This window comes from Pseudonaja textilis, chromosome 16, assembly GCF_049901715.1.
Source record: "Pseudonaja textilis isolate UNSWEBS1 chromosome 16, rPseTex1.2, whole genome shotgun sequence".
In the NCBI taxonomy this organism is placed as follows: domain Eukaryota; kingdom Metazoa; phylum Chordata; class Lepidosauria; order Squamata; family Elapidae; genus Pseudonaja; species Pseudonaja textilis.
Window position 1 is genome coordinate 5,998,087 of NC_142005.1, and position 27,732 is coordinate 6,025,818.

The 27,732-nt window shown below is 48.7% G+C and overlaps 2 protein-coding genes across 7 annotated transcripts; one reads left to right on the forward strand and one right to left on the reverse strand.

The window, feature by feature from the left end:
• Nucleotides 1–590: 590 nt before the first annotated feature.
• On the reverse strand, nucleotides 591–12,570 carry ZFTA (zinc finger translocation associated). Of its 3 annotated transcripts, none has more exons than XM_087913668.1 (5): nucleotides 12,480–12,570; nucleotides 7,467–7,946; nucleotides 4,948–5,334; nucleotides 3,023–3,445; nucleotides 591–1,899 (listed from the first exon to the last, which is right to left on the reverse strand). In XM_087913668.1, exons 1-5 carry the CDS (start codon nucleotides 12,553–12,555, stop codon nucleotides 1,376–1,378), a joined length of 1,890 nt encoding a protein of 629 aa, XP_087769794.1. In that variant the 5' UTR covers nucleotides 12,556–12,570; the 3' UTR covers nucleotides 591–1,375. The 3 variants fall into 3 exon arrangements, with proteins under 3 accessions (XP_087769794.1, XP_087769795.1, XP_026572191.2); XM_087913669.1 differs by lacking the exon at nucleotides 12,480–12,570 and adding an exon at nucleotides 12,047–12,323; XM_026716406.2 differs by lacking the exon at nucleotides 12,480–12,570 and adding an exon at nucleotides 10,691–10,798.
• SPINDOC (spindlin interactor and repressor of chromatin binding) lies at nucleotides 4,975–27,343 on the forward strand. 4 transcript variants are annotated; one of them, XM_087913677.1, is made up of 9 exons: nucleotides 5,224–5,352; nucleotides 14,130–14,196; nucleotides 17,679–17,876; nucleotides 19,659–19,937; nucleotides 20,033–20,134; nucleotides 21,781–21,876; nucleotides 23,467–23,586; nucleotides 24,558–24,608; nucleotides 25,729–27,343. In XM_087913677.1, exons 3-9 carry the CDS (start codon nucleotides 17,720–17,722, stop codon nucleotides 26,160–26,162), a joined length of 1,239 nt encoding a protein of 412 aa, XP_087769803.1. In that variant the 5' UTR covers nucleotides 5,224–5,352; nucleotides 14,130–14,196; nucleotides 17,679–17,719; the 3' UTR covers nucleotides 26,163–27,343. The 4 variants fall into 4 exon arrangements, with proteins under 4 accessions (XP_087769805.1, XP_087769803.1, XP_026572233.1 ...); XM_026716448.2 differs by lacking the exon at nucleotides 5,224–5,352 and adding an exon at nucleotides 12,390–12,803; XM_087913679.1 differs by lacking the exon at nucleotides 20,033–20,134 and having other exon boundaries at nucleotides 4,975–5,352.
• Nucleotides 27,344–27,732: the final 389 nt, after the last annotated feature.

A 27,732-nucleotide genomic window follows, 5' to 3' on the forward strand; every position in this document is an offset into this window, starting at 1 on the left:
CATTGCGCATGCGCGCGCCTCCCAGGCTGATTTTTCAGCCTCCCAGAAACTCAAGGGAAGCCTCTGCAGCCTTTGTAGGCCGAAAAATGGGTCACTTCCTGTATTTCTGTAAATACAGGAAGTGATGAAACGGGCCTGTTTTTCGGCCTACAAAGGCTGCAGAGGCTTCCCTCGAGCCTCTGGGAGGCCGAGAAAGGCCCCAAACAGGCCGAAAAAATCAGCTGGAAGGCACACGCATACACAGTGGAGATAAGTTTGGCTGGGGCTCATGTGCCCGCACAAAATGGCTCTGCGTGCCACCTTTGGCGCCCGTGCCATAGGTTCACCATCCCAGTCCTATAGGCTTTGGAATAAAAAGGCCTTGCTTATTGCAGGGCACTGTTGCAAAACTGAAAGCTTAAGAATAAGCACCACCCGCCCACAATGCCTGGCGCTAATCCCTCCCACGTCACAACTCCGCTTCCCACCGCAGGCTGGCCAACATTTCCTCCACTCCTTCTCCCGCCTGTTCCGCTTTCTTTGTTTCTTAACGCTTGATTCCAGAGGAGAAATCCCTGTGGGTTTGTAGCATGCAACTTCCCCAAAAAAAATTTTCTTCCTTTTTTTTTTTTTTAAAGAAGGAAAACCTAAAAGGCTGGCCCGTCTGCACCAGGTCCATAACACCTGAGTTCCAGGTAAGGGTTATTATTATTCTTAGGCCCAGCCTTGGCTTGGAGAGCTGCTTTCTAATCCTGAGCAACAACTGTGGTAAGGCAAGGATGTTTTTTTTCCCCAAAAAAAACTAGTTGACAACCGAAGCTGCCGCAGGCCGGCTCGTACCTCTGAATACCGCAACACAAGAATCCCAAATAAAATAAAATAAAACCACATCTACCAGCCTATTAAGTGCTTTCCTGAAGCAAAGTCGCAGGAGAAGGAACGCCATGCGTGAAGGTTCAGCAGCTCACACGCCTGCTATTTCGTTCCCCGCCCCCCAACGACGATTACAGTTTCAAGATAAAGTCTACCTCTCGATTTTCCATTCCTGACATCCTTGCATTTTTTTTCCCTGTTTGGCTTGATTTTTTTTGTGTGTGTTTTCCAGCTCTCCATGTACCATAAGCTCCTAGCCCCCAAGTTTTCGGAGTCAAAAATCTCTGCAGCCCAGAGAGGCAAAACAAAAAAAATAATAATATTGTCGCTGCTGGAACACAACATGCAATGAAACAAATTCTCCAGACGTGAAGGAAAAGAATAATTTTGGGGCCTCTGCAAGCGTCGGCTCCAGTCGCAGCTTCTCCGAAAAACACCCTCTCGGCTGTCGGCAGGGAGAGGAGAAACCGTTCTGATTCACCGTTTTTTTTTTTTTCCCCAATGGTGCCAAGAGCCCGTTTGGCTAAACGGCACACAGAGAGAGTTTGTAACCCAACGCCATTTTCCCTGCCTCTTTCGTGCCGGGCTTAACGTCCCGAGTTTCGGAATTGATGCCCGCAGCGGGCGTTTTGGGACCTGTCGCCCTGTCGCGCCTGGCGATGCGCTCGTTTTCGCTGTAAGCTTCGAGGATTGTCTGTTTCTCCAGCTCGGTGTACTCCAGAGAGAACCGATGCACCTGGAGGATGTGCCGTTTGATGGTGCTGACTTTTAGGGTGGCCAATGTGCCCCCGCACACCATGCAGATCAAACCGTGTTTCTGCTCGTCGTAGTCCATCAGGTACTGCACCCGCCAGCGAGGCTGGTAGTTCCGGCGTTGGCTCCGGCGAGACAGGGCCCCGGCCGGCGTGGAGGCAACCCCTGGAGACGACGGCTGAGGCAGGGCCAGCCTTTCTGCTCCGGGTGCCTCTTCCTCCCTCTTAGGAGTGGCCCAGGCCTCCGGGGAATCCTCTGGAGAGGCAGGTGGCTTGTAAACACGCTGCGATTCGGCTGGAAAGCGAGAACAAAAGAGAGTGACGAGCTTGTCAGGGACAATTGTGCTTTTATGCAAAGGGACAGAGGCTGGGATTCCTCACTGGTTCTTCCCCTTTTCAGCTTGAAGCGATGCTGTTCAACGTTTGCAACTTTAAAGGATCTAGACTTTAACTCCAAGAATTAAGGTGGGTGGACTTCAACTCCCAGAATCCCCCAGCCAGCATGCTTTGATATATGTAGACTTCAATTCCCAGAATCCCCCAGCCATCCTGCTTTAAGATAGATGGACTTCAACTCCTTAGAATTAAGATAGATGGACTTCAATTCCCAGAATCCCCCAGCCATCCTACTTTAAGATAGATGGACTTCAACTCCCAGAATTAAGATAGATGGACTTCAATTCCCAGAATCCCCCAGCCATCCTGCTTTAAAATAGATGGACTTCAACTCCTAGAATTAAGATAGATGGACTTCAATTCCCAGAATTCCCCAGCTATCTGCTTCAAGATAGATGGACTTCAATTCCCACAATCCCCCCCCATCAGCATGCTTTAAGATGGGTAGACTTCAACTCTCAGAATCTCCCAGCCAGCTCTAACCCTAATCCATGCTGAAGGGCGAATCCTGGAAAAGTCCATTTTAAAGTTACCATGGTTGAGAATCACTCAGTCACGTGCCTCACTTTTAAAACAAAAACCTGTACAGCGACCAGGGCAGTTCCATCCTCCTCATGACAACCTATACCTATAGGGACGCGATGGCTCAGGGGCTAAGACGCTGAGCCTGTCAATCAGAAAGGTCAGCAGTTTGGCGGTTCAAATCCCTAGCGCCTCATCACGGAGCGAGCTCCCGTTCCTTGTCCCAGCTTCTGCCAACCTAGCAGTTCAAAAGCACGTTCAAAAAATGCAAGTAGAAAAATAGGGACCCCTTTGGTGGGAAGGGAACCGCGTTCCGTGCGCCTTCGTCGTTTAGTCCTGCCACATAACCATGGAAACGTCTTTGGACAGTGCTGGCTCTCTGGCTTTGCAACGGAGAGCAGCTCCCCCTAGAGCCGGAAAGGACTAGCACGGATGTGCGAGGGGAACCTTTTTACCTTTACCATGACACCTGTGTAACCCACGTACAGGCGTTCCCTCACCTTGGTCCGCCTCCGCATCCGTTTCCGGCTGGGAGTCGTCGGCGTCCGTAAGACGGGCCACCTTTTGGTTCCACTCCTGCACGATGAGAGCTTTGACGTGGTGACTGAGCTGCGTGGAGTCGGGGTGCTTCTGCTGGATGTGCCTCTTGATGGTGCTCATTTTGAGCGTGGCCAGGGTGCTCCCACAAACCATGCACACCAACCCGTGGCGCAGCCCATTGTAGTCCATTAAATACTCCACCCGCCAGTGTTCCTGGAAGTAGCGGCGGTGGTCTCGGCCGCGGGCCGGAACACGAGGGCTGCTCCCTTCCGAGTCCCACGGGCCGGCCTCATCCATCCCTTCCTCTGCCGGGGGGCGATCTGGGGAAGTCGAAGAGTCCAGCTCTTTCGTGCTCAGATCCTGCTGGGCAGACATGCCAGTTTCTGGATGGGCAATGAAAAACAGAAAAAAAACATACGATGAACGGTTGCAGGAAATGGGCCTGGCTAGTCTAGGGAAGAGAAGGACCAGGGGAGACAGGATAGTAGCCTTCCAATATTTGAGGGGCTGCCCCAGAGAGGAGGAAGGGGGTCAAGCTGTTTTCAAAAGCACCAGACAAGGAATAATGGATGGAAACTGATCGAGGAGAGATTCAACCTAGAAATAAAGAGGAATTTTCTGACAGGGAGAACAATCAACCAATAGAACGGAAGTTGCCTTCAGAAGTTGTGGGAGCTTCATCCCTGGAGGCTTTCAAGAAGAGACTGGACTGCCACCTGTCAGAAATGGTGCAGGGTCTCCTGCTTAGACGGGTGGGGGGGTGGCAAGTGGTTCCACTGGTTAATTGTTCTCACTGTCAATAAATTTCTCCTTAGTTCTAGCTTGCTTCTCTCGATTACTTTCCATCCGTCGCTGCTTCTTTTTTTATAAGTTTTATTTTATTTTATTTGAAATACATGCAATTCATCTTTCATTTAACGGTGTGACAAAAACCTTGTGCAATAACACTTAAATCTGGCAACCATATTCATCACTTCGATATTAATTCTTTATTCTTATCCTTAATGAGATACATAATATTTCTATCACTCTAACACTCCTCTTCTTATCGTGTTTAATTCTAAAAACCTATTTTCTGTATTTCGCTAGTCTATTAGCTCCTTCTAGCTTTCATATTTTTTTCCTCTGGCCATCGATAAAATAGTTCCCGTATCTGGTAATATTCAGTTTGCTCCTTCTCTTTAATTGCAAGCGCTCATCTATTCATTCCTGCACATTCTGAATATTTTTCTGATCACGTTTTCACCAGTAGGAATCTCTTCACTTTTTCCCATCTGTTGCTTCTTGTCCTGTTGCCAATAGGTTCATCCCCCTCGTCTTCTTTTTTTCCATTTTATTTATTTATTTTTTAAAAATTGCATATCTGTTTACATTGTTAACAGTACTGTGTCATTAATAATACATATATTTACACTTATTCCTGTACGTTAATTCTTATTTCTGTGTTCTACCCATTTGTGCCATCTATCCCAAACCGTTTAATATTCCGATTCGTCCTTGCCTTTTAATTCCGCTGGGAGTTTATCAATCTCAGCACAGTTTTTTTGTATCCGGTTCTCTTCAGATGGTATCTTTTGTTTTCCAGCCCTGTGCAAAAACTATCCTCGCCGCCGTTATTATACGTAAAATGATGTATTTGTTTGCTAAATTTCACCCTTAATTATTCCTAATCAAAATATTTCAGGTTTAAAATTCTATTTGGTGTTCTGTAATTTCTTGTAAGCGTCTTTGTATCTTCATCCAATATTTTCTATCTTTTGGGCATTGCCACCACATGTGAAAAAATGTTCCATCTTTTTGTTTGACCTCCTTTTCTTTGGGCAGCCCCTCAAATATTGGAACGCTGCTGTCACGTCACCCCTTAGTCCTGCCATATCTGTCTCACCTGCATCCTCTACATTTCTCGCCTCAGCTCCCAACACCAACTCTCGAGAGTTCCATGCCTCCAGGATAGCCCCCTTCTCGGCCGGGGTGAAGCCAAGAGAAGTGGGGTGCGCCTCCATCACGTGACGCTTGATGTCGTCCAGGTTCAAACTGGGCAGAGAGGAACCGCACATCATACAGAAGAGACGGTTGCCCTGGGGATCGTAGTCCATCAGGAATTCGGACTGGAACCAGCTCTGCAACGATTGCTTCAAATACTGCTCCAAACTCTGGGACTCGCCCTCCGAGGAAGATTTCAGGGTGAGGCTGGAGGAGCGGTGTGCCCCACGAGAGGGAAGAGGAGCCGGCCCACGGCATCTCCGGCGGCTTCCATCCAGGGAGACCTCTCCTGTGTGGAACAAGACAGGTAAAACAATTTATTTTTTCCCATTCTCCAGAAAGTTCCATTCTGTTGTCGAAAATCAGAATTTGTTGGGAGTGTTTTAGAAAAAGGAACAGAGCTGGAAGCGGCTGGGAATGAAATGGGAAGGGCTCAACCCCCCTCCTTGTTGGCTGGAGTTTGTACCAGAAGGAAATGAAGGAAGAGTTAGAACTGGCCAGACAGGTTATAGAATTGTGTTTGTTTTTGATTTTTCCTAACTTAGAAGCCCTCCTTGAACTCTGTAAGGACACCCTTCTTTTTCATTTTTTTTTAAGTTATTTCAATGTTTGTTTAATGTGCTGCCACATATTCAACATTTGACAGCAGCCTTCAAATACTGAAATAAGTAGGGGGGAAAAAACAGTCTGCAATTCCACCTGTTCGGAGCAGCTCTGGAAATACATGTAAAGCCCCCACACAACGATCACCTGAAAAGGTGGCTGACATTTTTAAATGAATTAAAATCAAAGAATGGGAAGTCAAAGAAGCTTGTTCAAGAAACCAGAGAGAGAGATAGAGAGAGATAGAGATAAGAGTTTTTTAACTCCATGGTCTTGCTTTATAAATATCTCCTGATTTTTTTCAGGAAGATCGATCGATCGATAGATTGATAGATCGATAGATAGATGATAGATACATAGACAGAAAGATAGAGATAGATAGATAGATAGATAGATAGATAGATAGATGATAGTTAGATAGATGATTAGATTACATAGATGATAGATTAGATAGACGATTGATATAGATAACATAGATGATATATAGATAGATGATAGATATCTTATCTCTTATCTATCATCTATCAATAATCTAAGATATCTATCTCATTTGATATGTATGTATGTATGTATGTATGTATAGATAGATAAGATACAGGACAGATGATATAGATAGATGATAGATAAGAGATGAGCTAGACAGAGATATAGATGAGATATAGGTAGATAGATAGACGAGATATAAATATACAGAGAGAGATAGACAGACAGACAAACAGATACGATAGAGATAGATAGATAGATAGATAGATATAGATAAATAGATAGATAGATAGATAGATAGATAGATAGATAGATAGATAGACAGATAGATAGATAGAATAAGAGATGATAGAGATCAAGACCATGTCTGTGCTTTCAAGTTAATTTTTTTTGAAGTGATTTCCTGAACATATCTCTGCATTTTTCTTGGCAAGAGTTCAAGAGTGGTTTGCCATTGCCTTCTTTCCCAGGGCTGAGCGAGGGTGACTGGCCCAAGGTCACCAGCCAGCTTTGTTTTTAAGGTGGGTCAAGAACTCACCATTTCCCATTTTCTAGCCTGGTGCTCTTAGCACTACACCAAATTGTCTCTCTAGATAGATATTAGATAGATAAATACTAGAAATTAAACAGAAATTAGATAGATGTTAGATAGAAATTAGACAAAAGAGTAGAAATTAGATAAAGATTAGAAATTAAAGATTAGAAATTAGATAAAAGATTAGAAATTAGGTAAAGATTAGAAATTAAAGATTACACATTGGACAAAAGATCAGAAATTAGATAAAGATTAGAAATTAAAGATTAGAAATTATATAAAGGATTAGAAATTAAAGATTAGAAATTAGAGACAAGACTAGAAATTAGATAAAGATTAGAAATTAAAGATTAGAAATTAGATAAAAGATCAGAAATTAGATAAAGATTAAAAATTAGATAAAGATTAGGAATTAAATATTAGAAATTATATAAAAGGTTAAAAATTAAAGATTAGAAATTAGATAAAGATTAGAAATTAAAGATTAAAAACTAGATAAAAGATCAGAAATTAGGTGAAGATTAGAAATTAAAGATTAGAATTAGATAAAAGATTAGACATTAAAGATAATTAGAAATTAAAAATCAGAAATTTGATGGAAATTTTGATAAAAATTAGAAATCCGATCGATACGGTAGATACATTTGGTAGCCACCCAACATGAGTTCTTCATTAACCTACCTGCATTTCCTGCTTTAAACTCCCAACAAGCGGACTTTGGGGCGTTCCAGTCCAGGCCAAAACCAGAGCCACCCACCCACCCAAATCTAGAATCCTGTCCCGAAAGATGCCCATCCTACCGTGATCCCTGGGGGGCGCCCCGGATCCCTTGGCAGCCTCACGGGCCCCCTCCGTCTCCATCTCCAGGCCCAGGTGTGCATCCCAACTATTCATGATGACTTCCTTCTCCTGGGTGCTCCAGGTGAGGGAGTACGCGTGTTTCTGTCGAATGTGCCTCTTGATGGTGCTCAGTTTGAGCGTGGCCAGCGAGCTGCCGCACACCATGCAGATCATGCCATGACGCGCCGCATTGAAGTCCATCAAGTATTCGGCCCGCCAGTGCTCGTGGTAATACCGCCGGTGGTCCCGCCCGGGAATCCGGCTTTTGCCAGGCCTGGACGCTCGCGCTTCGCAATGGTCCGAATATTTGCGTCCTCCGGCCAAGAGGGACATGGGATCCTTTTTGGTAATCCCCCGTAGCAAGCCGTTCCCAGCGGGACGCAAGAGATGTCCAGAGCTTGACTCACCGCTATGTTGGGAATCCGGACAGGTGGAATCTCCTGGTGAGATAAGATACAAAGGCTCAGTTTTATTGAATAGAATAGAATAGAATAGAATAGAATAGAATAGAATAGAATAGAATAGAATACATTCATCAAGAACCGTAAGATACAACACTTAGTGATAGTCATAGGTTACTAATCAGCAATCAAATCATACTAGAAAACAATAAAACAATATAAATTGTAAGGATACAACATGGTTACTTTATTCCTTTATTGTGATTGCACCTTGTACAATGAAATTAAATGCCATCTTCAGTGTACCTTATACATACAAAAACAAGACAAAAACAGACATCCTTTGCATTCTATACAACTGAACTGAAAACCTTTGATATTGCGTTAATGTTGCACTATACAGCAGAATTCAGCTCTGGGATAGCAGCTGTTTTTCAGCTTGTTTGTCCTTGATTTTAATGTCCTGCACTATCTGCCAGGTAGTCCTTGAATTTGGACCAGAATTGGCAGCAGAATTTCTGTGGTTAAGCAAGGCCGTTGCTAAGGAAGCTGCGCTAGATTTGGTCGCCTTTTTGGCATGTCAATTGTTCAACGAATCACATTTTGCAAACCTGAGTTGGCTTGTCGGAAGGAAGCCGGCTGGGAGGGTCTATAGATTGCTATAGATTAACAGAGTTGGAAAGAACCTTGTAGGTCATCTAGTCCAACCCCCACCCAAGCAGGAGACCCTGCACCATTTCTGACAGGTGGAAGTCCAGTCTCTTCTTGAAAGCCTCCAGGGATGAAGCTTCCACAACTTCTGAAGGCAACTTTTGTTCCATGGGTTGATGGTTCTCACTGTCAGAAAGTATCTCCTTATTTCCAGGTTGAATCTCTCCTTGTTCAGTTTCCATCCATTATTCCTTGTCTGGCCTTCGGGTGCTTTGGAGAATAGCTTGACCCCTTCCTCCTCTCTGGGGCAGCCCCTCAAATATTGGAAGGCTGATCTCCTGTCTCCCCTGGTCCTTCTCTTCCTTAGAGTAGCCATGCTGATCACAGGAGCCCAGGACCACAGGTTGTAAAGACATGCTGGTTGCCAGATGACCCAAGCTTTGATCAGCTGGTTTACCGGGATTTGGTTACCGTGGAGAAGCTGCAACGGTCGTAAAAGGGGAGAACTGGTCATCAGTCACTGTTTTCACTGCCGTTGTAACTTCCGTCACTAAATGAATGGGGACATGCTGAGGTTTACTTGTATGGAAGGCAACCACGGGAGAAGCTGGCCACCCAAAATTTGATTTGTGTAAGTGCCAAGGGCTATCAGTCTTGATGACCCTGGGGTGGCCCCTAAAGGATATTTGCTGAGTGACCAGTAGGCTTCCTTGGACAGTTGGTGGGCCACTAGAATTGTCCACCTTTGGTGGACATGAGGGATGACAGAGGAGGAGAAGGGAGAAGAAATGCAGGAAATTCTCGACTTGCAACCATTCGTTTACTGACTGTTACAACGGCTCTGAAAACAGTGACTTACGGCCATCATCCACACTTACGACCGTTCCGGCATCCCCTGAGTGGGTGGGTGTCTCTCCCAGTGGACATCTTCAGAGGTAGTGTGTTTGTGTGTGGTGGTTGTGTGGGTGGACTTCTGTGTGTGTGTGTGTGTGTGTGTGTGTGTGTGTGTGTGTGTGCGTCTCCCAATGGACACCTTCAGAGTGAATGTGTGTTTGTTGTGTGGGTGGACTTCTCTCCCAGTATTTGTGTGTGTGTGTGGGGGTGTCATCTTCAAAGTGAGTGAGTGTGTTAGTGTTTTTGTTGTGTTTGTTTGTGGGTGTCTATCTCTCCCAGTGGACATCTTCCGGGTGAGTGAGATTGTGCGTGTACGTGTTTGTGTCCCAGAGGACACCTTCGGAGTGAGTGAGATTGTGCCTGTGTGTACGTGTGTGTGTGTCTGTGTGTTTGTGTGTTGTGTCCCGTCTCGATGGACACCTCCTTCCAAAACCAGCAACCAGCAGTCTCCCTTCTTTTACAAGACAACAATCGAACCGGGGACACACACACACACACATGCACACACCCCACTGAAGGGGGCACTCGCCCCACAGTCCCAAGAGCAGAACTGATGCTCAACCCCAAAGACAACCCCAACCCAAACGGTCCCCCCCCAAAAAAAAAAACCTGAGGAAGGAAACCAAAAAGGGGCTGGCACAACTCTGGAAGTTTTGTGCAAAATCCAGAGAGCTGGGGCAGTAAAGCAGAGAGGATTGGGGGGTGGGGGGGTTCCCTCCTTCCAGATGGTCCCAGGAGGAGGAGGAGGAGGAGGAAGGAGGAAGGGGGGGCCCTTGCACCAGGCTACACCCCCCCCCTCAACCAAGCCAGGGAGGGGCTGGCCAGGTGAAGGGGGGGGGGAAGGGGATGCATTTTAAGCGGTGATTGTTGTTTGTTGTTATCTTCCTGCCCTCCTTTCTCTCCCTCTCATCCCCTTTTCTTGGGAAGCCCCCCCCTCCTTCTTTCCTCCCCCCCCCCCCACAAAGCTTGGGAGGCCCCCTCCCGCCTCCTTCCTTCCTCTTTGCAGTGGTTTTGAACGGGGCAGCCTTATTTCAAAGGAGGGGCAGGGGAAGAAGATTGGGGGGGGGAGGATATGGGGGGGAGGGGGCCACTTTCTACGCAAGCAGGGCCAGCAGGTGGCGCGGATGGAGAAACTGGGGCAGTTGTGGGGTGGGGGGGGGGGAGGAGGAGAGGAGTGGAGGATGGGTTGGTGGAAAGCAGAGGTCTCCGTTTTGCAAAGGGCTCCCTTTTGTTCTCACCTGAATCCAGGGGTTCCTGCTTGATGGAAAGCCGGGGGGGCTCCATGCCTGCCCCTCCGCTCGCTCCGACCGCCTCCCTCTCTCTCTTTTAGACCTCCATCGCCCCCCCACACACACACACTCTTCCCTTCCTCTCTTTTGCACCGATCGATCCCTCCTCCTCGCTCGGTTGCAATTGCATGCAATTTTTCAACTCTTTCCCCACCCCCGAATAATCATAAATAAAATGCAATATATATCTCTCTATATGTACATATATAGCGATCGATTCGGGCCGATAATTGCAAAAATCGCCTCGTCCGAGCCGCGCTTTTGCAAAGCGGGTGTCCCCACCACCACCACCACCCCCGTCCCTCCCCTTCTTTCTTCCCCGCCTGCGGCCGAGCGAGGCAGCGAGCAGGCTCCGGCTTAGCCAGGGTGGGGAAACCTTTCCCCCCGGGGCCCCTGGGGCTCCTTGCAAGGCTCCTGGGTAAATTTAAAGGGAACGCAGCCTATTTCTGCAGCGGGGGGTGGGGGCGCGGAGGGAGAAGGGGAACCAGAAGAGGGGAGGGTGGGGGGGGGCGAAAGAAATCAAATAGATAATGATATTAATACACGGTTTGCACGCTCACCAAGCCCTTCTTCCCCCCCCCCTGCTAAATCGTGCAGGGATGCACGCGTGTGCGCATTGTATATTTTGCACGCTATTGGTGTTAATTTTGCACGCTATATTGTGCTAATCGGGTTTTCCCAGCGGACGGGGGGGGTAGGTGGGAAGGACGTGGCCCTTGTGCCCCCCCCTCTTCCATGGGCAGCATTCGCTGGTCGCTTTGCAACGGAGAGGGGGAATCGAGACGCGTGCACGCACACGTTCAGACGTGCCCAAACCCAGCTTTTTTTTTAAAAAAAAAAGCAGGGGCTCTCTGGAGAGAGCAGTCTCCCAACGATGGGACTACAAGGCCCATCCTCCTCCTCCTCATGCAGCACGGTCAGCGGGGAAGCTGGGCCCGGGAGAGTTTGGGGGACGCTCCCAAATTGCAAGCCCAGGAAGTGGGGGGTGGATGGAGGAGGGTTGCTGGGACTCCCCCCCCCCCTGCGACCAGCAGCCCAGCCCCTGCAGGAGGAAGGGGGGCGTTTGTTTTCATCTTGTGATGGCATCAAAAGGGGCCGAAGTTCCACCGGTGAAGCTCACGCCATGCTGGAGAGAAGAGCCCGCTTTGCAAGCTGTCAAAGGCGGGAGGAGCCCAGAATTAACCTGGCCCCGTTGAAACAGCTGGGGGAGCTGACTTCGGGCGGAGGGAGGCTCATCGTACATTTAAATAAACCTTCCCTCTTTGCACGGTCGAGGCAGAGCTTCCCCGTTCAGGAGCAGCTTACCTGCAACTAGGAAGCAGGTAGAAACTGAGAAGTTCGCTTTCTATACGTCATTGCCTTGGGTTTTTTTTCCCTCTTCCCCCTCCCCAAATTGAGGGTCTTCATTAATGCAAAAAAAAAAAAAACGACTCGAGGGGGGACTTTTCACTCCCAATTCGCGTTGGGCTTCTTTTCTGCATTCTTTCCGAATGTTTTCCCTTGCAGTTGCGCCGCTTTCCCGACAGGTGGCAGCCGTCCCTGCCTCTCCGGCCTCTCTCATCCACGCTCTCCCACTCCACTCGGTCCCTTGTCGCCGATTGGCCTTGCGCCAGAAAAAGGGGCGGAGAAAGAAGCCGACGCGCGGCTGGCCATTGGCTGACGGGGGACCGGGCTCGCCGAACGTGAGAGCCAAGAGCAAAAAACAAAACAAAAACAGAGTATCCCCCTTAAAGCTCACGTGACGTCAACCGGAAAGGCGCCCTCCTGCCTCCGACGCCGCGTCTGCGCGCTCTCCATTGGGGCGGGCTTTCCATAGAGGCGCGGGAGGTTCTACAGACGGGCACGCGGCCCTCAGCCGCTCTAAAGCGGAAGTTCCGGCTACCTCTCCGGAGGGGGGAAAGGGAAGGCCCTTCGGACAATGGGACCATAGAGCAGCCAGGGAGCGGGAGTGGTCCGGCCGAAGGGGGCCGCTCTATGGGGCTGGGAGCCGCCATGCTCTATGATGCGCGGCGGGGGCCGCAGCCGCAGAAGCGCCGAGGAGGCCCAGCAGCTGCGCAGCCAGGTAGGAGCTCTCGGGATGGGGGGGTCTCCAGCCCCCACCGCCTCCCCCACCGCCCGGGAGGGGCAAGGCAGCGGGAAAGCAGGGTAGCCCCTCAGTGTGGGGGAGGGGCTGCTATTCTCCCCTGGGGGTGGCTGGTATTAAACCCCCCCATTACTCACCTGAGAGGGGCTGAAGTAGCCCCCCCCATCCAAAAACATCCCTTGAGTGTATTCCCCCCCAAAAAAAGGACTTTGGGGGGCTTTTCATCCCCCCTGAAAAGCAAACCCCCCCCCCAAGATATGAGGAAGGGGCGGAGGTCTCTTCTCTCCCCCACCCTCGTTTACAAGTGGGGAGCTGAAAACTCCTCCTACATCCCCTCCCTCCAAAGACACCCCCATTCCCCCATTTGCTTCTTTGGCCGCAGGAAAGAGGGGAGGGGGCAGCTCCATGCAGGTGCCAAATCACCTGGTTGGGGGTGGAGGGGGCGAGGGGGCGGGGGGTGTCTCTCTCCCAGGTTCCATGAGCAGGTGGTCTTTCCCCCCATTCAAAGACAACAAGGGGGAAACGTGGGGTGGGGGGTGCATGCAAATAAAGCAGCTTCCCTGGCTTTGAGGTGGGGTGGGGCTGCTCATCCCCACCTGGGGAGGTGTGGGGAAAGCCCCTCAGGTGAGTCTGGAAGAGGTGGGCGAGGGAGGAGGAGATGCCTGGAAAAGGCTTGGAAAAGATGGAGGGGAAGGTTTGGGGAGGGGCAAATGAGGGGGGGGGAAGCCTGAAGAATATTTGTGGGAGGGGGCCGGAGGGTGGGGAGGGGGCGGTTGTCCCAGGTTTAGGAGGCTGAGTGAGAATCTAAGCTGAACGGGTCCTTGGCTCTTCTGCTTAAAAAGTCCAGAACTGAATCTGAATGGAGACCAGAAAAATAAGAGAGAAGTGGATGTTGAAAAAAAAAAAACCCACACAAAAGCAAAACTCTATCTGATGGTGTGTGGGTGGGATTTTTTTTTTAATTGGGGGGGGGGCATGCAGTGAATTTAGTGATTCACTAATTTGGAATTCAGGGGAAAGTAGAAAAAAACAGGGGTGGAAAGATGGCTGTGTGTGTGTGTGCGCGCAAACAAGTTTTGTGCATTGAGATTTGGTGGGATGAAAGATGAATTTAAACAAAGTGAGCGATAAGGCTGTGTTTGGAGCAAAAGGTTTCTTCTTCAGAGACAGAAAGTGAAATTATTCTGTCTTGATTGATAACGTAAGCTTCCCTTTAGGAATGTTTGTCCTCAAGGGGTGGGCAACTGATTATATTATCTTTTTTTCCCCCTTCTCTCTGATTTTGGTTAATGTCCTTTGTTTTAGTCTGTGCTGATTGGTTTCTGGAGCTGAGCCCTTTCGATCACCCAATTCAGGGAGTCCTTTGTTGTAGGTAAGACAATCCGAATTCTCTTGTTTTTGTGAAAGTCTCAGAAAGCGATGGCAGTCGGCTGACCAGGCCTCCGTTTAGAAGCTAATTAGTGACTAGCTTAGTTATTCAAGCTAGCTAGTGCTTGGTTGGAAGACTACTTGGTAATCCAAGGATTGTTGGTTAGACTAAATACTCCCTGGAAGAAAACCAGGACAGGCTATTTCCAAATTCCATAAGGTTTCCTTTCATTGCATATTGTACCAATTTAGACTTTTAACTTAGGCCAAAGCATAACCGCTTGTGTTGCCGTTTAACTGGGATCAGTAGGATAGACACAATATTTTGCATTCCATTATTTTTAACCTTGCATGGTTAACTTTCGAGCGGGAGGGTGCTTCTTTTATTTATGCTAAAAAAAAATTCCTGCAGGCAAAAAAAAAAGGATTAGAAATGGGGCTTTTTAAGTATTTTTTTTAACTTTTTTTTTTTTAAAAAAAAATTGGATTTCCCAAGAAGAGCAAGTATATAATTGGCTTCAAACTGAACATCAGGGAATAGCCAGAACCTGCAAAGATGAAGTGAGGAAAGCTAAGGCTCAAACTGAATTAAGCCTTGTGACAAAAAGTCAAAAATAACAAAAAAAAGCTTCTTTCGACATGTAAAAAAGAAGAAAAAAGTCAAGGAATCGATAGTAATGGGGGAAAGTGGCAAGAAAGTGACCAGCAACAGAGAGAAAGCAGAACTTCTTAGTTCCTTTTTTTGTATCTGTCTTTACACAGAAGGGGGAACAAGAGTGCAACCTATCAAAACCAGGTTAGGAATAACAATATCTTAAAGAAAGCTAAAAGGGGTGTGGATGGTTTGTGAGTTGTGTTAACCTAATTAGGTCTTCCCGGGTTGGGCAGGTGATAGATCCTACTTTTCAGACCATCATCTTTCTTTTAATGACCCCATAATCCCTTGCGAAGTGGAGTCTAGGCAACTGAATGGAGCTAGCAATGCGTTTACTGGCCGGATGCCCTTCCTGCCACCGGTGCGGAGTTCTGTTCAGCAGATACATTCTCATTGCGCCCAGAGAGAGAAATAGCTGCCTCTACCTAGGATCAAACTCACAGCCTCCTGCTTATGAGGCGAGAGCTCCACCTCTAGGCCAGCGCACCCAAGATCCTACTTTCAGATGACCCTGTAAAGTTTCTTTGTTTGTTTGGAGCGTGACATCTTTGAGGAACACAATAACTGGTTTAGATTTAGGAGGGTTGTGATAATACAGTTGATTCTTGGACCGTGCACGTGAAACAGTCTCCAGTTTCCATGCGCTTGCCCTCACATTCCTTCCGAACCTCTTATGAAAAAAACAACAACGTACAGCTTGGGAAGGAGTTCTTTTGAGATGGGCAACCGTATAAATTAATTGAATAACTAAATAAATACACACCCGGGCTTCCTCCCTCCGCGCCTCTCATCTTGTGTAATAGTACAGGTTCCGTTTCACTTCATTTGCTCCTAAGATTTTTGTCCTTTTTAGTTTGCGTGCTCAAAACACAAAGCCTTTTTTGTCTCTTCAAAGTAAAATAGCAACCTTTGAAGTTGAGGAATCCAAAAGCGGCGGGGGAGTAAAAAAAAAATGGTGGCTTCTTTCAAAACCATTCTGCAAGGTTGTTGTTTTTGTGTAGACCCCGATTCTGCTTATTCCTCTCTTCTCACATTAATCTTTCCCCTCTTAGTTTCTACATTTAAATACAGGTAGTCCTCAACTTACACCTGTTTGTTTAATGATCATTCAACTGTAGAGATCTCCAAAATTGGGCACGTTAAGACTTGTGGACTTCAGCTCCCAGAATTCCTCAGCCAGCATGGCTGACGGAGAAATCCCGGAACCACAAATCTTACGGTTATGCCTGAGGGATTCTGGGAGTTGAAGTCCAACAGATTCACAGTTGGCAAGTTAAGGAAACCGCCTTAGGGCATTATAAGAATGAGCTTCTTCCAGCTAGTGACTTGCTGGTTGAGTTTCTACGGTAGGAGGTCTCCCAACTTGGCAGCTTTGTGGACTTCAACTCCCAGAATTCTACCATGCTGGCTGGGGAATTCTGGGACTTGAAGTCCACACGTCTTAAAAAGTGGCCAAGTTGGGAGGCCTCTCCTACTGTATTGGCATAAATGGCAATTACGGTTGCAAAAGCCCAACATCTACCCCCCCCCCCAAAAAAAACCACTAGATGAGAAAAAAGCAGATCTATTTAATGTCTGAATACATGCTGGTAGATAGCCAGATGTTATGGTTTTGGGGAATGACCTTGAGGAATTGGCTGAAAAGATGCTGCCTAGGGACCGGTCAGATAAGAGGCCTCAGCCGGACAATGGACAGAACAAGAAGCTCAAGAGAGACATCCTTCCCTAAGCTCACAATATCCCGCTAATGTAGATGTACAATAAACTAGAATTGGATTATCTGGCTCTGCCTCTTGTGTGGTCTCTCTGGTTAGACCGACGCTGTTATCTAAAACTATAGATACAGATGTTCCCTTAAGGGACTGGTGGAGTCCTTGGCTGCTATCAATAGGCCTTGATTCAGCCTGAAACCTGCTTTGTCTGTTGGGAAAGTCCCTTCACTGGGGTGTGTTGAAATGCCCAAATCTTGGGGCCTTGGCAGCAAGCCGGGATAAACCTTTTCGTGTTCGTTGAGAAGAACTTCGGCTGTTTGATTGTGGTTTGTTAATCAGGCTCAAGAACAGCCAGCTAAAAAGGACGGACGAGCTGCTTCTCTTTCGTAGTTAGCTGCTGGTGTGTTTGCAGTAAAAGCCTGTGAAGGAAATCAGACCGTGGTCTGTTTCTCTGCCTAAGCCTCCCTTCTATATAGGCAGGCCTCGTTTAGTGACTGTTCAGTGAAAGTTGCAACGGCCCTGAACAAGGGGACCTGCGAGTCTTTTCCAGACTTAGACAACTGAGGCAGCGTTCCCATGGTCACGGGATCCAAATCCAGACTCTTGGCAACTTATCGTGTTTATGACGGTGCTGCAACGGCCGTAAAGTTTGGAAAAAAACAACAGCTAGGGCTGTTGCAACTTCAGTCACTAAACGAACTGCTGTAAGTCGGCTGCCTGTGTAAAAGGCACCCTGTTTGCTAAGCAAGACAGTGGAGTGAGTTTCGCCCCCTTTTACAGCCTTTCTCACCACGGTCGTTAAGTGAATCACTGCCATTGTCGAGCTAGCCACACAGACATTAAGTGAATCAGGGTTCCCCCGTTGTCTAGCTCATCGGAAGGCCGCAAAAGGGAGATCGCGGGACCCTGTCATAAATACAAGTGGGTTGCCAAGCGCCTGATCAGGGCAGCCACGGGGATGCCATGACGGTCATAAGTGTGAGAAATGTTCCTAGGGTCACTTTTTTTTCAATGCCGTTGTAACTTCCAAGTGGTCGCTAAACAAAAAATGGTTGCAAGTCCAGTACCCGTGCTTCCTTTCTCTCTCGACGGCTGATATCATTTCCATCTCTTCCACAGTCGGGATCCGGGGTGTCTGCTCTGCCGCCTCCAGATCTCTCATGGCGCTGAAGGCGGAGGCCCCCTTGACGGACTACACCGAAGTCGCTTCAGCCATCTCACGCTTCAGGGACAAGGAGAAGATGGCTGTTGATTCCCGGCTGCACCTCCGCCCCTCGGGGAGGCAGGATGGAGCCCTTGTGAGCCCCATGGAGAAAGGTGGGGGTGTCTTTTCTCACAAGGATGCGTGGGTGGCCCTGGGGAGACAACCCAACAAGGGATGTCCGGAGCCCTGGGCAGAGACAAGGCACTGGACAACCAATATTTATAAGCACCGGAGTGTCAGGATTCCACCAATTGCCCTAATTCAATCACGATTCTCGAGCCAAACTTCAAAAAACTTCCGAGGGTTTATTAGAGGCGACCTACTGGCGCTGCCCTGTATGAATCCAACTCTGGCCTATGTCATTTACAGTGACCCTGTTTCCCCCCTCCCACCTGCGTGTGTCACAAATCAGATTCTCCAACTGAGCACCTTCACGGTCTGGGTGTCATCAATCACGTTCTCCAGTTAAATATATCCGCGGGCAAAAGCTCTGGTATTTGAGTTACATTCTTTTAAAGCTTAAGAGTTGGAATGTGCTTTGGCTTCCAAACTGCTGCACTGTTCCTCCAGATTTCCTTCCTCCTTTCCCCCTTTTTTATGGCAACTACTAAAACAGGCATAGGAACGTTTTGTGAGTTGACATGGGGATTTTAAGAAGGGAAGCGAGCTGTCTAATCCAAAGTGAGAGAGAGGTTTAGGATTAGGGCACGTTGAAGCGCTGGCGTGTAGCGTAAATCTTTGGCAAGAAGGAACGGTACAGGGGTTCTTGGAAAGCCGCCTGTTTTGGTTTATTTACGTTCCACCTTTATTACTTAAGTAAGTAACTCAAGGTGACAAACATATGTAATCCTCCTTCCTCTTTCTGCTCCTCCTCCTCCTCCTCTTTTGCCCACAACAACCTGTGTAGCGAGTAGGGTTGAAAGAGGGATTGGCCCAAAGTCACCCAGCCAGCTTTCATGGTTATGGTGGAACTAGAACTCACCGTCTCCTGGTGATTGGCCCAAAGTCACCCAGCCAGCTTTCGTGGCTAACCAGAACTAGAATTCACAATCTCCTGGTGATTGGCCCAAAGTCACCCAGCCAACTTTCATGGCTAACCAGAACTAGAATTCACAATCTCCTGGTGATTGGCCCAAAGTCACCCAGCCAGCTTTCATGGTTATGGTGGAACTAGAACTCACCGTCTCCTGGTGATTGGCCCAAAGTCACCCAGCCAGCTTTCATGGCTAACCAGAACTAGAACTCACCGTCTCCTGGTGATTGTCCCAAAGTCACCCAGCCAGCTTTCATGGTTATGGTGGAACTAGAACTCACCGTCTCCTGGTGATTGGCCCAAAGTCACCCAGCCAGCTTTCATGGTTATGGTGGAACTAGAACTCACTGTCTCCTGGTGATTGGCCCAAAGTCACCCAGCCAGCTTTCATGGTTATGGTGGAACTAGAACTCACCGTCTCCTGGTGATTGGCCAAAAGTCACCCAGCCAGCTTTCATGACTAACCAGAACTAGAACTCACCGTCTCCTGGTGATTGGCCCAAAGTCACCCAGCCAGCTTTCATGACTAACCAGAACTAGAACTCACCATCTCCTGGTTTTCACCAAAGACCAGGCCTTTTTCCTAGCTTTCATGCTTGGCTGGGGCATTCCAAAAATATCAGAGGGTCTTCCAGTTCAGGGGCCTTCAAACATGACAGCTTTAAGACTTGTGGACTTCAACTCCCAGAATTCCTCCTCTGGTCATGTTAGCTCAGGAATTCTGGGTGTTGAAGTCCGCCAGTCTTAAAACTTGCCAGATTGATAAAACCCTTGCGCTAAAGAGAAAATCCGAGTTGTAGAACCCTCTCTAGGTGCGAGTTTGCGGTTCTCAATAAAACCCCTATTTTTCTCCTCCCCGCAGGACAATACCCGTTTTCCGACTCGGACAGCCAGGATGAGCTCGGGATCTCCTGGAAGCAGGAATACTTAGTAGCCGAGAATCCGGACGACAGCCGGCTGGTGTGCATGGTGTGCGGGGGCTTCTTGGCCACCTCCGGCCCCGCGGCGGCCCACCAGCACATCCTGCAGCAACACGCGCACTCGCTGGACTTCACCCTGGAGGAGAAGCGCAACATCCTGGAAGGCTGGAGCGAAGGGGCCGTGCTGCCTCCCGCCGGCGATTCACCGCCTCCCTCCGCAGGTAAGCGCCTCCCGGCCGCCGTCGTGGCGTGACCCTCCCCCGGATCGGAAGGGCCAACCATCTTCTGATTCCGTTTCTGGCCCTTCCCATCCCAGGCGGCCCCGGCGAGAACAAGCAGCCTGCCGAAATCGAAGTCCTCCTTGATACGGAGGAAGTGCCCGTGAGCCGGAAGCGCGGGCCTGTCCACGCACGCCGCGGTGAGTGCTAGGTCACAGAAGGTGGCCGGAGGCTGCCTAGAGCGGCCCTTTTCACAGCCCCGGGCCACCTCCCTGCACCCCAGGGGTCCTTGACTTACGACCACGGTTGGGACTGAGATATCCGTGGCTACACGGGCAAACGAAGCCGTGCCCTGTTTTCCATCCGGCATCCCGAAGCAAAAACCGCGGCCTTGGCGGTCCTTCATGCGGTCATTAAGCCAATCTAGTCCGCTCCTCGAATTTTCTTGTTGGAAACCGGCGGGGAAGGCCTCCAACAGCCACCTCTCGATGCCGGGACGGTTGTTAGCGGGAGGGGCCCGTTGTCGCATCTCCCTTTTTGCCTTCCACCCCAGCGCCCTGCTATCTTCCCAACGCATCGTCGTAAGTCAACGGCTGCTGGCTGTTCTTTCAAAAAAAAAAAAAATTACCAATTACCCCGTCCCCCGAACCTGCCACCTGGGAAAGTGCGTGTCTTTTTGCAAACCCGCCTTGTTGTGAACAGTCGCACCGTGCCAGGAATTCGTGTTGTGAGTGTGTTTGTTGGCCGGCTGTCGGAATTCCTCCCCGCCTCTCCCGGCTGCAAAAGATTCCCTCGCCCTGAGCTGACCTCAGACCGAGAAAACAAAAAACCCCGATCCCCTCTTTCTCGGTGTCTGTCAAAGAGGCTGCTCAGGGATAGGTAGGTAGATATAATCCCAGCATCCTTTGCTGCAAGGCTAAGCTCCTGGGGGGGTGGGGGCTTCTGGGAGCTGTAGTCCACCCGCTGGAGAATCCCAAAATTCCCCCTCCCCCTACTGTTTTTCCCTAGCCAGGTGGCTGCAAAAGAGACTAACTCGGCTACAGGCAGGTAATCCTAGACTTACAACCCTTTCGGTCGTTAAGGGGGTTTTCTTCGTCCCTGTTTTTGTTTTTTGCGACCCCTCTCAGTGCAGTCATTAAGTAAACCGCCCCGTCCGTTAAGCGAGAGACCCGGTTACCCCCCAAAAAAGACGGGAATGAAGCCCGCCAATCCTGCTCCCTTTTGGCAACTCAGGTCGCCCTTGGTTTACGACCGCCCGCGGAGCCCCCAAGCTTCCGCCCGCTAAGCGAGACGGCTGTCAGAGTTGAAACTTTGCCCCCGTTTCACGGCGTTTCTTGCCACGGTCGTTCAGCGAATCATCGCAGTTGAATGAATCCGGCTTCCCCGTGGATTTTCCCTGTCAGGAGGTTGCAAAAGGCGGACTGTCATAAATACAAGTCGGTTGCCAAGCACCTGCATATTTCATGACGTGCCCCGTGGTTGTAAAGTGTGAAAGAAGCGGTCCCAGGTCACTTTTTCTCCCCCACCCCCCACCCCCCAGTAGGCGTAAGTAAACGAACCGTTGTAAGTTGAGGACTACCTGCGTCAGTCTTTACCCTTAGCTTGGCAAAGTAGCACGGAACAAGCCACGAACGTCTCCGAAATGCCTCGGTATTGTTTTGTCTCCACGCTAAAAGCTGCCGCTTCCTAACCGCGTCTTCTGTGCGTCTCTGTCCTCCTTTTTTGGTTTTGGTGTTTTTGGTCGTGAAAAGAAACCAGATCCTTTTCCTTCCCGAAGCTGCCCCCGCCCCATTAAAAGACCCCCGACTGAACCCCCCCGTGCTTTTCTCGTCTTCTCTCTTCGCAGCGGAGGGCTTGCACGTAGACGCCGAGCGGCGACTTTCCGTCCGACAGAGGCTACCCGCCAAGGATTCGAGGGGCCAGGAGCCCGTGGAGGCTGCAGGTAACGCGGGGTTTGCCACGGAACCGGTTGTGGCGTGTAGCTTTTGCGGGGGTTTTCCTTCCCTCTCTGTCCCCCCCACCACCACCTCTTTTGTGTGCGCTGAGCAGCGGTGGGATTCAAATTTTTTTGCTAACGGTTCTGTTGCTGGGCGTGGCAGGGCAAGGTTACTGCAAAATCCCCCTTCCCTCCCCACCCCACTAGCCTGCTTTCCAGCTCCGTTCTCCTGCGCAGGGCAACCAAAGAATACCCTGCCGATCAAATGTGGCTTGATGGGTGTGGCGTTTTGTGGGTGTGGCTTTGCGGGCATGGTGTGTGGCTTGGTGGGCGTGGCCTGGTGGGCGTGGCAGGAGGATACTGTAAAATCTCCATTCCCTCCCCACCCCACTAACCTGCTTTCCAGCTCTGTTGTCCTGTGCAGGGCAACCAAAGGAGACCCAGACGATCAACTGGGACTCAATGGGAGGCAGAGGAGAGATGGGGTTGGCGGGGCCAGTCCGAGGTGGGATGGGCCGGTTCTCCAAACGACTCAAAATTTCCGCTACCGGTTCTTTAGAACCCGTCAGAACCGGCTGAATCCCACCTCTGGTGCTGAGCTCTGTTTTAATGCCAAAACAAAGGGTTTGTTCAACAAACTCAGGAGGTGTTCCTCCAGCCTTTCAAAACTCAGGTTTCTAGCCCTCATGTAAAGCAAAGGGAAGCTTGAAAGCTGCCCAGATTGGAGGAGGATGTGATTCTATAGAGATGGCAATGTTGGACTTGGATCAAAAATGAAAGTTTGGCTTGTTTGCCTAGCTTTCAAGCGAGAGACGTTTTGTCAAATAAGCACCATATTTTGTACGAAATAAGAGGCTCGGGTGTTTCTTTGCCAGATATATCTCCAGTCCCACAACTCGGTGGTGCTTCATACTCAAGTTAGCTTTTCTTTCTGTGTGCAGTTCACAATCCCTTTTCTACTTCGTTTTGAACTCCCTGCCCTACCTGTTAGTGTTTCTAGTCCTCAAGGTCCTGGAGGAAGCCACGAAAAATGCCCTCCGTTGATTTTTAATGCTGCTTGGAAATGTTATTCAGGGCTTGAATAAAATTGTAACTTTGATTGGATTAGAGCAGTGGGAGAGGTCGCAAGGCTTATTCTTTTAACAGATGAACAGAGTTGGAAGGGACCTTGTAGGTCATCTAGTCCGACCCGCCCAAGTCGGAGACCCCATTTATCACAAAAGCCAGTACAATTAAGAAATACTCAAAGGAGTATCTAGTTGCAAAATAATAGAATAAAATAATAACAAATAAAATCTCTGCTGATTAGATTTACATCCTGCCACGTCAGATCAATCCTCGGCTTACGACCACCATTAAGCCCAACATTTCTGTTGCTAAGTGAAACAGTGAATAAGTTTTGCCCCCATTTTAACGACCTTTCTTGCCACGGTTGTTAAGCGAACCACGGCAGTTGTGAAGTTAACAACGGTTGTTAAATGAAACTGGTTTCCCCCTTGGCTTGGTCAGTTGCCAAGCCTCTGCATTTTCATCACACGACCAAAGGTTTTAAAGGGTGAAAAAAATCATATATATTTTTTTGGTTTTTCTCCCTAGGAAAAGAGTGGCTTTCGGAATGCGGCCTCCCCAGTTCGGCTCCGGCTGAGATCCGGATTTTCACCGATGGCTCCTTCCCCGCTGGATTCACCCTGAAGCTGTACTGCCGTTCTCAGCCAGGTGGGTGTGGAAACTCTCAAAACTAGTGGTGCGAATCTTGCTTTTTTTTTTAAAAAAAAAGACTCTGGAAATATTGGCGCTGTCCCGGGCTCGGCACAGATCAGGAGGTTTTTAATCTACAACTGATGTACCAGGCCAAGGTCAGTCGGCAATCTCCAGTATCTTGCCCTGATATCTCGGCAATTCTAGCATGGAAAACCTCTTCCCTTTGGTTTGGTTTTTATTTTATTTTTACGTTAAAAAGAGATGGTTTAGACAGAGTGGTGGCCTCCCCTTTCTGTTCCAGAGAATTGTTTCCTTAGCTCTTCGCTTTGTTCCATTTTTCCTTTGCTATTTATTCTTCTTATCTTCTTTATTCCCCCTTTTATTCATATTATTATTATTACTATTATTATTATTATTTACGAAACTCAGTCATCTGAACTTTTAAAAATGTATCACCACTGTTATTGATCAATTACTATTATTATTTAAATACGAAACTCAGTCAACTGAACTTTTAAAAATGTATCACCACTGTTATTGATCAATTATTATTATTATTTAAACGTGAAACTCAGTGGGGATGCTGCAATGGTCGTTAAGTGTGAAAAAGGGTCATCGGTTACTTTTTTCAGTGACACTGTAACTTTGAACTGTCACTAAAGGAACTGTTGTAAGTCGAGGACTACCTCTATTCAGTCTCCAGCTGAATTGGATTGGGAGACATACATACACACATACACACGCACACACACCTTTTTTTCAAGCACCAGAGTGACTGCAAACGGCTTCTAAACAAACGGTCATAAGTGGAGGACCGCTTGTAACCAAAGACGCTGCCTCCTTTTGGTGTCTGACTCGATAATTTGCTCCTCAAAGCTGCAGAAAACTGCTTGTCTGGGGGTGGGGATGGGGGGGACGGGACAGGAAGCTGAGTATTTGGAGGGTGCATCCCCCACAATGACCGCTGTGGTGTGTTTGGGTTGCAGAGCCATCGCAAGGCCCCGGAGCGAAGGCAAACCCCAGGAAAAAAACCGTGGGTAAGTGTGAACCTTCGTTTCTCTCGAACGTCGCATCTTTGTTTGACCTCAGGTTGCGTTTCCTTGGGCGGAGAAGGGATCCGCAGTGGGTTTCCCTCTGCCAGAGGTCACTCCTATCGTCCGGTAAAAGATTCCTCTCTCTTCCAAGGAAAGGGGATTTCTGTGCTGTCCGTTGATCCGTGTGGGTTTGGGAACCAATTAAGAAGAGGTGCCTGTTTCTCTCCATCTATTTTTTTTTTAAAAAGTCACTAGTCCTCATTGTTTTGGGGGGTGGGGAATCAATTGCACAGAAACTGGGAATGTTTGCAGAGAATTTGATGGTTGATCGAGCAGAAATTAGCATCCCATGTCCAAGGGGGAAGTGGAGAGAAGCCAACAATTTGACTCCCCTTCGCTGGGTTCCCGGCCATCTTTGTGTGCCAATTCCGTCCTTGGGGACAGATTTTGGAAATGTGATCACTTCCTGTTAAAATTATAGGAACCTGAAACACACCACAGCTGGATCCGGCCAGAACCGCCTATCCAGCTGCCTCACGGAGGCTTCGGCATTCTGGGAAATTGACAAATACGGGGAAGAAAGTCAAATATTTCGCTGCCTTGTGGTTCTTCCTTAAGGGAGCCCGTTCCTGATTTTAGAGGCTGCAAAGAACAGCAGCCATTGCAAAAAGAATAGGAGTTGGAAGGGATCTCAGAGGTCTTCTAGTCCAACCCCTCTTGCTCAAGACAAAAAGGCTTATTTGTTCATGGGCCCAAAACTTCTGTCACTAGATGAGACATTTGTTAAGTGAGTTCTGCCCCCACAGTTGTGAAGTCAATCAAGGCAGTTGATAAGTTAGTAAGCCAGTCGTTAAGTGAATCTGGCTTCCCCATTGACTTTGTCGCAAAAGGAGATCATGGGACCCTTGGACACTGCAACCGTCGTAAGTATGAATCTGTGGCCAAGCGTCTGACTTCTGATCACGTGACCACAGTGCGTGTAACGGTCGTGAGTGCAAAAAAAAAACCCCGGCCATGAGTTCCCTTTTCCCACGGTGCCATTGTAACCCCGGTCACTAAACAGGATGGTTGTAAGTCGAGGATTGACTAACCGATGACGCGCGCCCTTGCCTCTCTTCCCCAGATCGCGACTGCTCCGTTTCCCTGTTGCGGCTTCACTCCAGGGACGCTGCCAGCCACCTCCACCCAAGCCAGGACACCCTCTCCCCCCGTTGCCCGCTGGGCAGCTCCGCCGACAGCCGCCCCAAAGACTGTGGGGCAGTTCGGGGAGCGGCCCGACGGGGGAGCCCTGCTGGCAAGGAGGCCTCCACCGCCCTGGAGAAAGGCTTCAACCCCAGGTGGCGGGCGCGGTTCCTGGTGGACTTCGACGCCGCCACCGGCCACCTGGTCTGCATGGTTTGCGAGTACCCCTTGCGACGCATCTGCCTGGCCACCGTCAAGCAGCACATCCTCCAGTGCCACGCCGAGACGCTCCAGATGCCCCGCGAAGTCCGGCGTACCATCCGCGAAGTCTGGGAGAACCGGTGCCAGCCCTCCGCCCAGGCCCCAAGGAAGTGAGGGGGGGGGCTCTCCAATCCCGCTTGACTCGGGGAGCCACGAGAAAGGGTTAAAGGAGACCAAATTTGGGTGGACCAGGCAGGCGCCCAGGGGGGCGGAGCTTGAGAGGAGGCTCCACCCCTTTCCTCGGAAAGCTCCGCCCCGACACTCTTCACTCCTAATCTCCTTTTGCTGGAGGAGAGAACAGATTCTGAGCTAACTCTGCCGCTGTTGTTTTTTTTCCAAGTCTTAATTCTTATTTTTTTTTTTATTCTTATTATTTGTTTCTATTTTCAACTTTGCTTTTCCGTCCTAAGCAGAAGCAGCTCTGATTTCTCTCTGGCCCCAGGCTTTCTTTCTTCCTTCCTTTTTTTTCCTCCTTCTCGCCGGCGAAATCCCACACCGCAAGAGAAGGGAAAACGGAGAACGGGAGTCGCCGTTAAATCCGCAAGTCGCGATGGGAGCGTTTTGCCACCGCCTTCCCCTTATTTCAGGGTCGGTTCATTAAAAAGAAAAAAGAAACTCAGGGGGAAATCCTTTTTTTTGAGTTGCAGTCAGACCCTTTTGCCTTTTTTTATTATTGTTATCTCTTTTTTTTTTTATGTCCGTCTCCGCAAAAGCTGCAGGAAGAAATAAGATGTAGTCATTGCTGGGATTATCATTTTCATCGCCAGCAGCGCTGTGTTTCTGCGGTTAAAGGGACGCTGTGCTTTGGTTCCCTGGTTTAACCAAATATCAACCTGGGCTTTTCAAACAGATTCATAAACCACAGGGAGCAGTAAAATTATATTTTACGTTCTACAAGCGGTCTCCTTTCTATCGATGTGCATTTTTGAGTTCTGTGTTCCGGTTACCGTTTCACTTGTGCTCCTGCAGGGGGGGAAAAGGGGGAGAATTTCTCTTTTGTTCGAATCCTGTAGCGGCAAAAAGGTGCCCAGAGACATAAACTCTGCTGAACAAAATCCCTTCGGCCGCTTTACAGTTTTGCAACTCTGCCCACCACCGCTGGGGTGTGTCCAGCTTAAGCAGAGCCTGGCTTTGAAAACCAGCGTGGGAAGAAGCTGCAATCGTTCTGTTTGTGCCTTTATTTATCCAGGTGTCGGTCCAACAGGTGCAAGCCAGGAAGCCAAGCGAGATTTGTTTTTTTCCCTTTATTCAAAAGTGGCCGGAAGTTCTTGCTGTAATAAATGAAAGCAGGTTTATATAACGGAGTTGACTCTTAAAAGGTAGAGGAAGGACAACTGATGTCCTCTCCTATATTCCAGGGATTTACAATAAAACCACTGAAAAATCTATTTTCTTTCTACCCCCCACTCCTTTGGGGGATTGCTTGCAGTTTCAGAGTCCACCACTTGAGGGGGGCCTTTGACTTGTAAAAGGAGTCAGGGAGAGGAGAGAGGACCAAATCCTAGAGAAGACTTCCCTGCATAATTGGAATTCTCAGATATACCGTATTTCCCCATGTATAAGCCACCCCTTTTTCCAAAATTTTCAAGCCCAAAAAGTAGGGGGTGGCATATACAAAGCAGGTACACTTTTTTATACGTGAAAAATGCATAAAATAATAAAGTAGGAATAAACTGGTTTTCCA